Source organism: Callionymus lyra, chromosome 6, assembly GCF_982586985.1.
Source record: "Callionymus lyra chromosome 6, fCalLyr1.hap1.1, whole genome shotgun sequence".
Taxonomy (NCBI): domain Eukaryota; kingdom Metazoa; phylum Chordata; class Actinopteri; order Syngnathiformes; family Callionymidae; genus Callionymus; species Callionymus lyra.
Window position 1 is genome coordinate 21,979,367 of NC_141823.1, and position 13,158 is coordinate 21,992,524.

Sequence of the window (13,158 nt, forward strand, 5' to 3'; positions counted from 1 at the left end):
TAATAATAATAATCAAATAATTTGACCTATGTCCTTTGTCTTTGTCTTTAGACTTAGATTGTGTCATCTTGTTCTTCCTCTTATGTTCTTTTCTTATTTTATTTTTTATGTATTATTTTTTATTGTTTATGAAAAATTGCTGGCTATTGGTAAAAAACAATTTCCCAAAGGAGACCTCCTGAGGGATCAATAAAGTTTTACCTTACCTTACCTTACCTTATAATTGAGGCCATGAGAAGTTTTAATGTGAAACATATCCAGAGTTTTGGCCAGTAAAATGAAATGAAGTCCCAGGTTTCCTTTAAGGGTTCACCTTGAACACTTTGTTATGTTTGGGGATTATTTTGAACAAAATGGACTATTTGGATGTTCAAATCAAAACAATGCATTCTAGCTAATGGTCCTGAACATACCATATAATCAGTTAAAATAGCAGTATGGCGGTTGTTTTTGTTGGGAAACCAGCCCAGCCACCTTCTTATAAACACATTCCTACTGTAGTACTACTGACTTCCCAGTCCAGAGTTGAAATGAAATGAATGGGGTAGCAGTCAAATAAATAAAAAAACAGCATTTTAACTGGGATTTCAATCTTGATGTGATTTGATCTTAACTATATCTAACATCTTTTTATGGCTGTTTCTCTTCAGATGCTGCTCTATTGTAGAAAACTTTACAGTCATGAACAAGAACGACAGGTTTATCAATGTTTTATTGTTGCATTTTTGAGCTTGTGTCGTACACTCGTCCATCAGTTGTGCTACAGTAGTCGTGTCGGTCGACTTGTATGACAGTTGCACTAACAACTGGATGTGCCAGCAGGTGTTAACTGCCAAGTGCTCGACTATTTGCTGCTGGACCCGCACCAACACAAGCGCCTCAGTCCAGCCTGCACCAAGGCGCTCTTTGTCGGTGCGGCAACACCCTGTCCAGACCCCCTCTCACTATTCAGTCAGGTAACGTCTGCCATACTGTCAGCTGCTCAACAAACTCCCACATGACAGTTGGAGGCTCTAGCACCTGTGCTGTCAATCATCAGACAAACCAATCACAGAGACCGTTGTTGGAGGTTATCTACAATGTTCATTCAACACCAGATAAAAAAAAAAAAGATGCAATACATTTTTTTTATAGGTCATTTTCTTGATTTTAAAAATCAAAATCCCCCCAAAAAAGTCTTTGGTTTAAGAATAAAGCTTGAGAGTTTAGTTTTATTGATTAGTATTAAGTCAAATAACCTTCAGCAAAGCCACACTGTTAAGGGAGAATGCTCCATTTAGCTCTAATCCCAATTTTGAACCCTTGACCTGTTAATACTGGAGGACTAATGGAGCCAACGTTGATCAGCTAGACAAGCAATGACAAACACAGTGATGAGCCTCGTTCTTGAACCTGGTTTTAGTCGATGAGTTCTCTGTAGAGCAAGAATGTTCTTTGTGCAGCATTTAAACAAATATCTATTGCAACAAGAAAATTTAAGACAACGGCTTTCACTTTAATTTATTCTCTTGTTTTTTTTAAAAAACAACCAAAAAAAACTGTGATAATAATTTTGTTTTACACACTATTGTCGAACACCTTTTAAGAAGTAGACAAATCTCCTAAAACAATCAAATATTTTAAATTTAAATTTAATTAACCTTTGTGTTATCTCAGGGTCAAGGCAACAAACGTGTTTGTAGTGTCCATTTTTGTCTTTTGGTCAAGGTCAACGACTCTCCTGGCGTCCAGAAATGCACATGCCAAGGGATACCTCAAACACATTTGTTTTCGGGCCTTCGGGTTACCTTGAACCCTGAGTAAGCAAAGGGATTGAACAAGGCACGGATATCCAAAATCATCTATCATCCCCGCCCTACTACCCCATTTTATGGTAACATGTTTACAATTCTGCCACGTCTGTCTATACGTGGTGACGGAATATCATACCAGCAGGGGGCGGTAAAAGGCTGAATATGGGATTGTAATGGCTCTGCAATAAAACAATTTCGTTCCACAGTGAGTGTTCGACATCATTTTTGATTCAACACGAACGCAGGTTCTTCGACTGGTTGGCAAGTGATTTTTTGTTTTGTTTTAGGATGACTTAATTGTATTTTATATATCGACGGAAGATGAAACAAAATGTGAAATCACTGGAGTGACTTGCCCATTAGCCATTTTTATAAAAAAAAACATTGGCCCAGAAAAAAATGATTTACTACTGTATATGCCTTTAACACATATTTTTGGATAAACGTAACAGAAAAAAAAAGAATATAATACGTTTAAAATTGTAACAGCATTCAATTTCATCTTGAGACATAAAAGTTTCGATTTTTGAGCTTGTGCCACCATTTGCCTTGTGTAGGTGGGATCATCTCGTAGTAAAAAATACTTTTTATTCTATACATTTTCATGATGTTATAAACAGGGCAGTCTCTCTGGAACCAGGTGATTCGGTGACCTAATTTTTCAAAATTTTTCCAAAGGGATCAGGTTTACAAAATCAAACAGTTGTGGTGAATGAAGCCTATGATAATAATAAACTGGAAGAATATTGTCTTATGGTTGTAACATGGTGTAAAAGCAACTTTCAATATTACCATTTTACTCATGATGTCTACACTTCCGCATATAGCTTGACTATAAAGAGGGCTGAGGAAGGTTGGAACTGGTGGAGAGACAACTGTCAGAGGTTCTGTTTAGGACTCGTATATACGTATAAATTGATACTGTATATTTTTTACATGTAATCCTTCACTCACTATGCTAGTATCCACTGAATTTCTAACATTTTAGCTGGTCCTGGTTAACACAATTGCTCTGACATTTGCAAAAATAAACACCTGCCTCGTGCCTCTCGGTCATTAAGCTGCTGAGTAAGAGCTCAGACTGGCGGCCTAATTAATGCACTTCTCTGTCCTCCCTGAAAGGCCTTGTTATGCTCTCCAGGCTCTCACACTGACTTCAAGCCTGTGTCCTGTCTGATGCACTCAGGCCTTGTTAAATGGTAGCAGGCAGCCCGGGGTTTGCCCTGCCATCTGCCTCCATCTACTAGCAGTGAATAGAACATGAAGGGCTGCGTCTGGTGCAGCAGAGACCAGTAGGTTGGAGGTGCTCACGGCTTGAAAGTCTGCATTACCCGGTAGACTGATCTTAGTTTAATGCTTGTGTATATCTTTTATTTAATGTTGATTAAAAGTGATGGTAGGATGGTGGGTCCGGGGAGAAAAAGTGATTGTACTTATCATGAGGTCATTGTGAAACTATGCCGACAAATTAGAAGTTCCATTATTTTATCTGATTACGGTTTATATGATTCCCTTTATTAATTCCACATTCTGAATATGTATTTTTTTTTAACATTAACATAATTACTACAACGTATTATTACAACTGAAACTTTGGTTATTGCTCCTGATGATAAGGTTCCAGGGTTGAGTCAATACTTTGGAGACTTAGGTCAGTCTGTTAAACTGAGCCTGAGAAATCTGGGTGTTGTATTTGATAAAGACATGTCTCTTGTTCAACACTGCAGGAAACTGACCAGAAACTGTTTCCTTCAACTGAGAAAAATCTCTAAATTTAGGAAAATGTTGTCACAGCATGATCTGGAGTTTATAATCCATGCGTTTGTGTCTTCTTGCCTGGACTATTGCAACAGTTTGTTTTCATGTCTTAACAAGAAGGAGCTGTCTCACCTGCAGTTGATACAAAACTCTGCAGCGAGAATTCTGACTCGCTCTAGTAGAAGAACTCAAATTTCTCCGATCGTTTAGACTCTTTACTGGCTGACAGTTTCAATTTTAAAATTCTGGTTCTTACTTTCAGATCTATTCATGGTCAGGCTCCTCCTTACATCAGTGATCTGATCCAGCCTTACACCCCAGCTCGGGCTCTGAGGTTTTTGGATCAGAATCTACTGATGGTTCCTGAACACGGTTCAGGACCAGAGGAGAGAAATCCTTCCAGGCTGTTGGTCCTAAGCTTTGGAATGATCTTCCTCTCTCTTTGCATTTGATGAATCTACTGACTCTTTCAAGAAACATCTTAAGACACCTTTATTCGTGCAGGGTTTTCCTTGATTTTCTGGAACTCTTGTGTTTGTCTTATGTTGTTTTGATCATTAAGCATGTATTTTATTGAGTATTGTTTTGATTGTTTAAGCACTTTGTGACCCTGGTCTGGAATATCGCTCTACAAATAAAAATAACATACTTACTTTCTTACATTAATATACAATTAAAAAACGTTGTGCTATTTTTATATTTTATTTCTCTTATTATATGACGATACACATCCTGCGTATTTATTGATTTAAAGTAAATACCAGAAAATGGATTTTATATAAATAAAAATGAAGAATGCGGGCACTTTTAAACAAATTGAATTGCCCTCCCTTCTGTAGTCAGAGGGAATTGAGACATGATCATGTGCTAAATGAACATAATAAACTTATTAAAGTTCATAGTGGCCTTTGTTAGGCATTAAGATTCATGTGCAGTTGTAGCTGGACCTGTTCTCCATATATGGACTATACTAAGAGTTGCTTTCAAGATTTTTAAGTGATACTCATATCTAGTTATAACAACGTTAGTTTCATAGATGTTGAATTCAAAGAGTCTAAGGCCAGTAATGAGGTGAAGAAACGTCTAAAAGTTCTCCTCAGCAGAGTTCAGTTTCTATATGTATGTTAAAACAATTAAATGTAACAATGTATGGAAGAGGGTGGGGTGATGTTTGGAGAGGCTATCCTACGATTGTTCAGGCTGACTCTCATGATGTTCCTTTGATGGGGCTCATTTTTTTTTCTAAAGATTTATGCGTACTAAAACATGCATACACACATTGCCAGCTATACAGTGATTTATCAAGACAATCTATAACGAAGTAAATCTTTTAAAGGCCCATTTGTGATTTAATGTATTCTTGTGGCGTGAAAGAGATATGGTTTGTGTGTGTGTGTGTGTGTGTGTGTGTGTGTGTGTGTGTGTGTGTGTGTGTGTGTGTGTGTGTGTGTGTGTGTGTGTGTGTGTGTATGTGTTTGTGTGTGTGACAATGTAAGAAGACAAAGAGCCATTATGTTTCATCCTTGTTTAGAAATACATTTTTCATTTTACATTGAACCTATCAACTACATAGTGTTTAGATATATTTTATAATCAGAATAATTTCACAGTCACACCAGTTCTCCCAGTTTTGCTTCTATCAACTGTAAGCTGCAACAAACTTTGACAAAGCTTTGTGGTTTGTTATCTACAGTACAAGGTTGTTTTCCATTGTTGCTCCCCATGTGCGTCAGTCTAGATAGACGGAAAAGGCCATTGCTGTGTTTTTATTTGTGTGTCTCAACTGTTGAAAGACAAGGATGTTGTGCACGAGCAAGCACTGGCATTAATCTGTTTTCATTTAGATGTTTTCCTTTCAGGATCAGTGATCCAGCCAACCAATGCATTTCAATTTTGTGCCATGCATGTTTGTGATAATATCCTGGATGTGCTGCTGCTCTTTCTGGCTCCTAATGTATCTGAGGTTTGTTTTAATCTGTCAATGATGGTCATTTAATGAACATTTTAACCATTTTCAACATGACGATGAGCACTTTGCTTCCCTCTCCAACGTGAAAATGTTTTCTTGAAACATAGCATTGTATCCTCTGAGGGGGGGCTGTCACCATGTTTCGTTGAATATTTGTGTGACCGTCGGTCATCACCACACCAAACAAGTCTATTCGTAGTAAGCGTAAAGCTGCAGTGGAGCCCATCCCCTAATCCTGATATGCCTCACTTGTAGTGAGAAGTGAAGCTGCAGCCACTCCTTCCATGTCTCCAATTGGCAGAGAGAGACCACCTCCTTCCCCTCGCTCATTGGTATGCAGGCAGTGCAGTGTGTGTACGACGAGAAGAAAGAGAGAGGTAACAGTCAGTGCAATGGGATAGACGAGAGTGAGGAGGAGGAGAGTGAATGAAAGCTGCTGCTTCTGCCTTACCTCTGTGCCTGTCGTCTGATGTAGCCCAGGCTGCTGCCCACCAACCTGTTCCGGCACAGAGCATAGTCACAGCCCACCTGCAAAGCCATCACGAACGAGGGAGCCACGCATCACCTGTTCTTACGGCAGCAAGAACCTGGGGCAGGAAGGACCGGAGACGGAGACGCTGCAGCCACAAAGGGGACTAACGCTTCTATTTAGGCACCACTATCTACCTCAACAAAAACCTCTGTCTATCTGATCCTTTCCTTACCAACATCCTCACCTTTTTTCCTTTGCTCCTCCCTATGCCCTTGTCCTCGGTGGCTCCACTCACTTCCCTGGCCAGTATATGGATAGAAGCTCCCTGTTTCAGCTCATACAAGAGCAGGTAAGCATGCAAGCAGCGGCAGGGGTTTCTATGGTTACAGTCTCCCGGCCACCTTGTTGTCTACCAGGAAATTGAGACGTGTGTGTGTTTGCACGGCGGGTGATGGGTGTATCGATAGGTTGATGGTTGCCGAGACGTGGGTATGCGACAACATGAAGGCTGCAGGCATCGTGGAACCATGTGAGCCCCCAGATGAGGTCAGATCATGAAACCACAGAGGGGAACAGGCTGGGGGGGGGCGGGGGGTGCGGGAGACGGCTTGTGTCTTGCTCATTTGAAGAAGGAGAAAAAGAAAAGGGGGACAAAAACCATTCATAGTCAATGCATTTATTTTTACTGGACTGAATGAATGGAAGTTATCGTCACAAAATGATTGTACAAAGCTGTAATTGATCTGCTGCAGCACTTCTACTGTTTGGTGTTATAACCTTGTCTACCTGCATGTTTCTTTTTCCTTTGCCACATCATTCGTCTGTTTCGTCTGTCTATTCTGGAAAGGTTTAGTCATTGTTTTCCCCTTAAATAGACCGTGTTATTTGGATTTCTCTCTTTGCTCAAGAGACCCACAATTTTAGTGGCCACATAGAGGCTAGTAAAGAATGATATTCCTCGTTTGGTTTCCCAAACTCCACGGTATCCCTACTGCTGCTTATACCCTCCAATCAGATCTTTGTTTAAATTTAGCTTTGGTCTACCATCCGCAGAATTTCCACACTAAAATGGCTTTGGAAGTGGATTTTCCCGGCAGTGATGTATAGATGCATTTATATTTTGCTTCTATAGAAGACAAGTATGTTTTAGTTAGCAGCATTTTCCTGTGTGTTTTTCAACTTTCATCCTAATGTGGCTTAAATTCTTGATCATAAAACTAGCCCTTTGGGATCTAAAATGACTGATGGAAATATTGAACAATGTATCTGTCCAAGAGGGATGGATTGATTACTTGCTCCGGCCTTTGGGGTGCTACGAATATCCCATTAGCAGTGCATTGATCAACGGAATAGACCCCCTAAGGAAATGTCTTCTGTCTGTCATGTGCAGGATTGTTCTTTTATCAATGTGTGCTTGTTGCTAGTGGTGGAAGCTGTGTGGGATTCAGAATGGAAAGAAGATCCCCATTGGTCACACTGATGAGTCAGTTTTGTCACAATGCGTAGCGAGCTCAACAATACATACAGTATTTCTCAATGCACCCTCGTGCATGCCCACACTGTTTTTGGTGGAGCAAATCCTTGGAATGTAGATGAGGATATTTTTCCACACTGTAAAAGGCTGTTTTATTGATTGACACTCCACTGAGCTGTTCCTAGAATTTAAATCCAAATAAAGGATTATTTTTGTATGCTTTGATGGGATATGATGCTAAAATATGTGTCACACATTTTTGGCCAGTTCCTTTAATAACTGTTTCTCACAGCTAGCTGACAACTTTCATTTTTTTAAAGCAACCTCACTAGAAGTCCCTTTTTGTCTTTGAATTGAGGATTTTTTTTTTATCCGTCGTTCCATTCATCGAGGAATGAAGGGAATATAAAGGTGACAAAAATGCAATAATAATAAAGTTACATTATTCATTAAAATACTTTCAGGAAGCAAAGGTATTGGTCATATATAATGTCTACAGATCAGGACCATCGTTCATCAGCTATGAGGAAAAAGGTGGTCCCAGGTCCAGGGTTCCTACTCTGGATGCTTCTCTTAGTCTCTACCCAGCAGGAATTCCATTATGACGGCGTTCTTACTTTCGCATCTGAGCTGTAGAGGTCCATGATGGTGCCTTGATGATTGTAACGTTTTAAACGGTAACTGTTAAACATGGATCCTACACATCGGAGTGTTCATGTTGGAAACTGCACTACTACTGTCTGAAGAGAATTGTGGGCTCATCGTACAAGTCTACATCATTAGGTTTGTCTTCTCTCCGCTCGACTTCTATTATTTGCATTCGACTCAATGGGGTTTAAAGCCTTTGAAAGCTACATTTGAAGTCGCCAGACTCCCAGCATTTCTTTTTGCTTTCATCACCCCCTCTTGCAGTCTTTTTCTGCTGTATATACATGAAAGTGTTAGCAAGAGTGCATTATCTTAGCCTCAAGTTTAAGCAAAATCACTCGCACTATAACTTGATACAGTTTGATTTGGACAATAACACACGGTGTTCCAGCACCCCTCTTCTAAAAATAAATGACTTCGGTCTGAACACCGGGATCTTTACTAAAAAGATATTCTTGCTGAGCTAGCTTTATTCAAAGGTCTACACTCTTTCACGAGGCTATTTTTACATTCAGTCTCTCCATGTGTGTCCACTATGTTCTGTTACACCTTCAATGGCAGCTGGAGGTCAAGCGGACAAGTATCGGGTTAAAAGCATGGGTTTAATAATGGTCATGAAGTGATTGAACCGCAGAAGATTTCCTAGATTTAAAACCACATATGCGCTCTTCCTCACTGCTGTTGTGCTAGAAAAGCAGTGCCGCTTGTGTCACTGCAAATAAAGGGGTGCTTAGTGATCACTGGCATTGCAGGTGTGGAGCATATTGCAGCTCTGTCACAGCAAACAACTGAAACTACTGCAGGGAGAGAGAAAGACAAAGCAATTTTGGCTCTGTGAGTGAGTTTATTAGCCTTTGTCTGGGGTGGTAAAGCTGAGGTCAAGAGTATTTTTAGCACATATGCACGATTGAATGTGTACTAACAGACGCTTAATAGCCCCATTGATAAGGTTAGGGGGTAAAAAACGGCACATCCCAAAAGCTTCCTGTGATAACTGGAAAATGTATTTGATTCAGACACCATTATGTCGACCAAAAAATACGAGGTATGTTGCTGCCGTCAGCGTTAGCCCGTATCTGTTGTTCTTCCTTTGAAGTGGATGGAAAAACCCAAGTGTTCTACTCACAGCAGATTTCAAAGGTACTTCCCATCTGTCACCTTCTTCTTCTTCTTTTTTTAGATCCTACTATCACATGTCTTCACTGCCGTCAAGCACAGCGGAGATAATACAGCGGTATTTATGGTCTGCAAACATGTTTTTCCATTTAAATGCCACTTAGCCTGTTGATGCTCGACAGTCTGGCTAACGGTCTGTTTTATTGGCATCATGCCTCAAAAATGAGGAGCCAGACATGGACTCCAGCGATTCACATGTTGTTAAACATCCTGGTGTACCTTCAAAACTACAGTATGTGTCAAATAATGTCCTTTAATTAGCTAGTTAATTATGATTTTTTTCAACTTTGTTTCATAACTTTAAGCTGTCAACCTGGATGTAGATAAACTACTTGGATGTGTAACAGGTTTTAGTTAATGTTAATGTAAAGTTCCAATCATGATGATAATCTGTATCTTGAAGTTGTTTTTACTTGAATGTCTTTTGCTACCTCGAGCCACACTGCTACACACATCAATGTAATATAAGTCTATTCCTTATGTTGGTTGCTATTAGGTCTTTTTTTTCGAGTGGCTAATTTCTCAATCCTAGTACTGGCTGTATTTTTTTATCTGAATTCAGCCATGACTATCGTTTTCTAAAACTCAATCCTTGAATAAGTTTGTGGGAGCAAGAGCATAGTTACAGCTAGTTACCGTTTTAAGTGGAGGACACACTCAACAGCTCACCAATTCATCACTAGGCATACATAGACGAACAACCTTACACACACTTACAGATAAATAATTGTCGTCAATTAACCTCTGTGGGAGGAAACAGGAGTGCCCTCAGGTTGTTCATGCAAGCTTGGAGGTAACCTACAATTTTCACACAGAGCTGCCTCAAGCTAGAATAGAACTTGCAACCTTGTTGCATAAGGCATGACCATCCAAGCCCCGCAGCTGTTGAGGGGTTTAGTCCAAAGCTCGGGTGTAGTACATAAAGAGTAGCATTGATTTGTAGTGGTCTGTAGCATCATCCTTGGACAATACATCAATATAATTGCATAACAGATGTCTAGAAGAGTCCATTCATGAATGACATTTATTTACCTGTGCGGTTTTATATTGATAAACGCCCTCAATCTGTGCCTCAAAGGCAGCGATTCAGAAATCTTCACAACGGAAGACATCATTAAATGTATACAGAACAAACATCGATCAAAAATGGTTTTGCGGTTGGTCCCAGGTGGGGGGTGAAGTGCTGGGTCTTTATGGCCCACTGAATCAATTGGTTGGTCTAATTCATCGTCGCATGGTGGATATAACATGACTGTGGTGAAGGGTTCATTTGTAAAGAGCTGCGTTATTTTGACTACGAATCTTCCCCGCTGCCAAGTCTGCCTTTTTAAAAACACCCACCGCCTGCCACATGACCGTTCTTCCTTACATGTTCCATCGAAACGTTTCTTCACTCTATTCTATTTTCATGTGTTCGCACCTCTTTCCCCAGCGCACTTTTCACACTCAACTCAAGTCATATGTTGCCTCTCAAGAGGACAAGAAATGCAAGAATGAAAAGACGGTTACCATGCGCTGCCATCACCAGTGGTGCCTTTTTCTTTTGTATTTTCCTTTCAACACCCCTCTCAGTCTCTCTCTCACTCATTCGTTCTGCAAAGCTTTATCTCCCTTTGACTATCTCTCGTTTCTGTCACTGTCGGTTTTCAAAAGCTATTTGATGTCACCGGCAATAGAAACAAGCTCTGCTCGGCAACACTCGTTCTGAGCGTACCTCGTCTTGCTAATTGATAATATTAATTGGCCGCATGAAACGATCCTACGCCCTCCTTTAGCTCGCAGACAGCCTCCCTCGTGTGCCGTTCTGCCTGAATAAGGTCATCGTAAAAGCTGTGCTGATTTGATAGATCAGCATCATAGGCTGGGATTAGGTCGCTGTGCACGCTTGCTTTTTTTTCCCTCTGCTTTCGCTTCTGTAAAGCTCCGGGATGCATCGCGATGTGTTGACATATGGAAACTGACGGTAATCAGACGTCCCCGACGCGCCTCTCTGTTCTCCACGTCAGCTCCGGCTGAGCGAGGAACATATCCCATCCATCTATTCACTGTGGCAAGTGGCTGCATGGCGGCGGAGCGTGTGTTACTGCCTTCTTAAAGTAGAAGGTGACACTCGGCCTTATTAATAATTAAGTATGTGATAATATATTGACCTTTCTGCTCCATTTTGGGTGCTCAAGAGTATTTTAAACCTATAAACATAAACCATTTTCCATTTACTTTCTTTAGAAATCATGACCTACATACTCTTAGAATAACGTATTAATGTTGATTTTTATTAAGTAATCTTATTATTGTTTCTTTTTATGGTACATTTACATTCATAATGGTGACCATGCTGAACAATAAAACTTAAAACTGATTAAAATAGATGGTTTATGCTGTTCTTTCACAAAAGTCCCACAATGCTTTGCATCCCCAGTGCATGGTCAGGTCTTTTAAATAATCATAGAACTACAGAAGGAAATTAAAAATAGCAAAAGGGAAATTTGTGTTATCTGACGTAACATTTTTGCTGTATTTATTTAATCCATAAACAAAAACTAACGTGACAAAGTACTGACAATATTTCTCTTTCCCAATCAAAGTGCTGATTCATTCATTCCAAAAAGTGTGTGTGTTTTTTTTGTGGAAAAACATTGTGTTCATTGTTCCCCAGTGATGCTGTGGATGCAGAAAGAGAGAGGATGCAGACAGTTCCACTCATTGAGCACAAGTATTTTTTCTTTCTGTAATAGACCCTGTTGGATCCAGCAAAAAAAAAGAGGAAAGAATACAAATTGCAGTATATTTTACAAGTTTTTCCACGTAGTCAGTCACTGCAGCGATGGCTGTTTAACCAGGGCGATGAATCATCTAACCCATGATCTTTTGCATCAGTTACACATGACTGCTCATGAATTTCCCATCCTCAGTAGTTGTCATTGTAATTTTAGGACCTTTACTGTGTAGCATCAGATTATTAGATGAACCTTCTTGCAATTTTATTTTGTTCTTTACATCAATATAGAACTAGTCGTTGGGATTCATCTGTTTTGGTATATTTGGTATTTGCCTCCCTTCAAGTCAACTTCTCCTGTATCTTTCAATCAGTGGGGCGTCTGTCCTCCCTGTCATCTCATGATGGAACCCACCTTTATCCTTCAATTTTATTGGCCAGCATGGCTACGATTCAATCAAAAAACACTGAGTGCTTATCAGGAAAAGTAAAAAAAAAAAATCACTTTAAGCTGACAGTAAAAACAAGATTCTTCTCATCTTTAACCCTTCTTTTAAGTGGCTCTTCTCAGCTTTGCTTTACTTCATTTGAATCCAGCTTCAAGTAACTTTGGGTTCAGATCTCTGAGTGTAGTTGAGTGTAGTCGGTATATTCCTCTTCACATGAATACTGGTTTCATAGCGAGGTTAATGATGAGAGGCTCGCGTGTGTCTGTCGGGCCTGTGATATTGTAAAAACGCCCGCACAGCAGCTTATAGTGAAGGGGATTGTTTAAAATACAAGTGGGCTCTTTTTTTCTTCTCATCTTGCTGGAAACACAATTTAGGTTCTCGGTTTTGGGCTGATTTTAGAACGCTGGTGGTCCTGCTGAGCCAATCACAAGCTGGGACGAAAATGAAGCTGGAGTGAATCCTAAAGTGATTAAAGCTATTGTTCTTTTCAGTTTGCTTTCTTTTCTTGCCATGTGTTGTTGTGCCTTAGCGAAGCTTTTATTTTCCGTTCAGTCATTTTACCAACAATTCTGTTTGCTCAATAAATCTTAGGAGACCAAAGCGTCTCCTAAGATTAAGTATAGCGCAGTCAATTCACAATAGTTTAAAAACGATTTGCTTGAATTTAATTGAGCACAAAATATCTACAAATCAAGTTTTC

At 39.8% G+C, this 13,158-nt stretch overlaps 1 protein-coding gene across 1 annotated transcript in view; it reads left to right on the plus strand.

The window, feature by feature from the left end:
• The first annotated feature begins 5,701 nt into the window (after positions 1-5,701).
• rhbdl1 (rhomboid, veinlet-like 1 (Drosophila)) overlaps positions 5,702-13,158 on the plus strand; it is a 41,360-nt gene continuing 33,903 nt past the window's right edge. Inside the window, exon 1 of the mRNA XM_087794250.1 lies at positions 5,702-6,341. Coding sequence (XP_087650376.1) covers positions 6,303-6,341 — 39 coding nt within the window. The 5' untranslated portion in view covers positions 5,702-6,302. The remainder of the gene's footprint in view (positions 6,342-13,158) is intronic.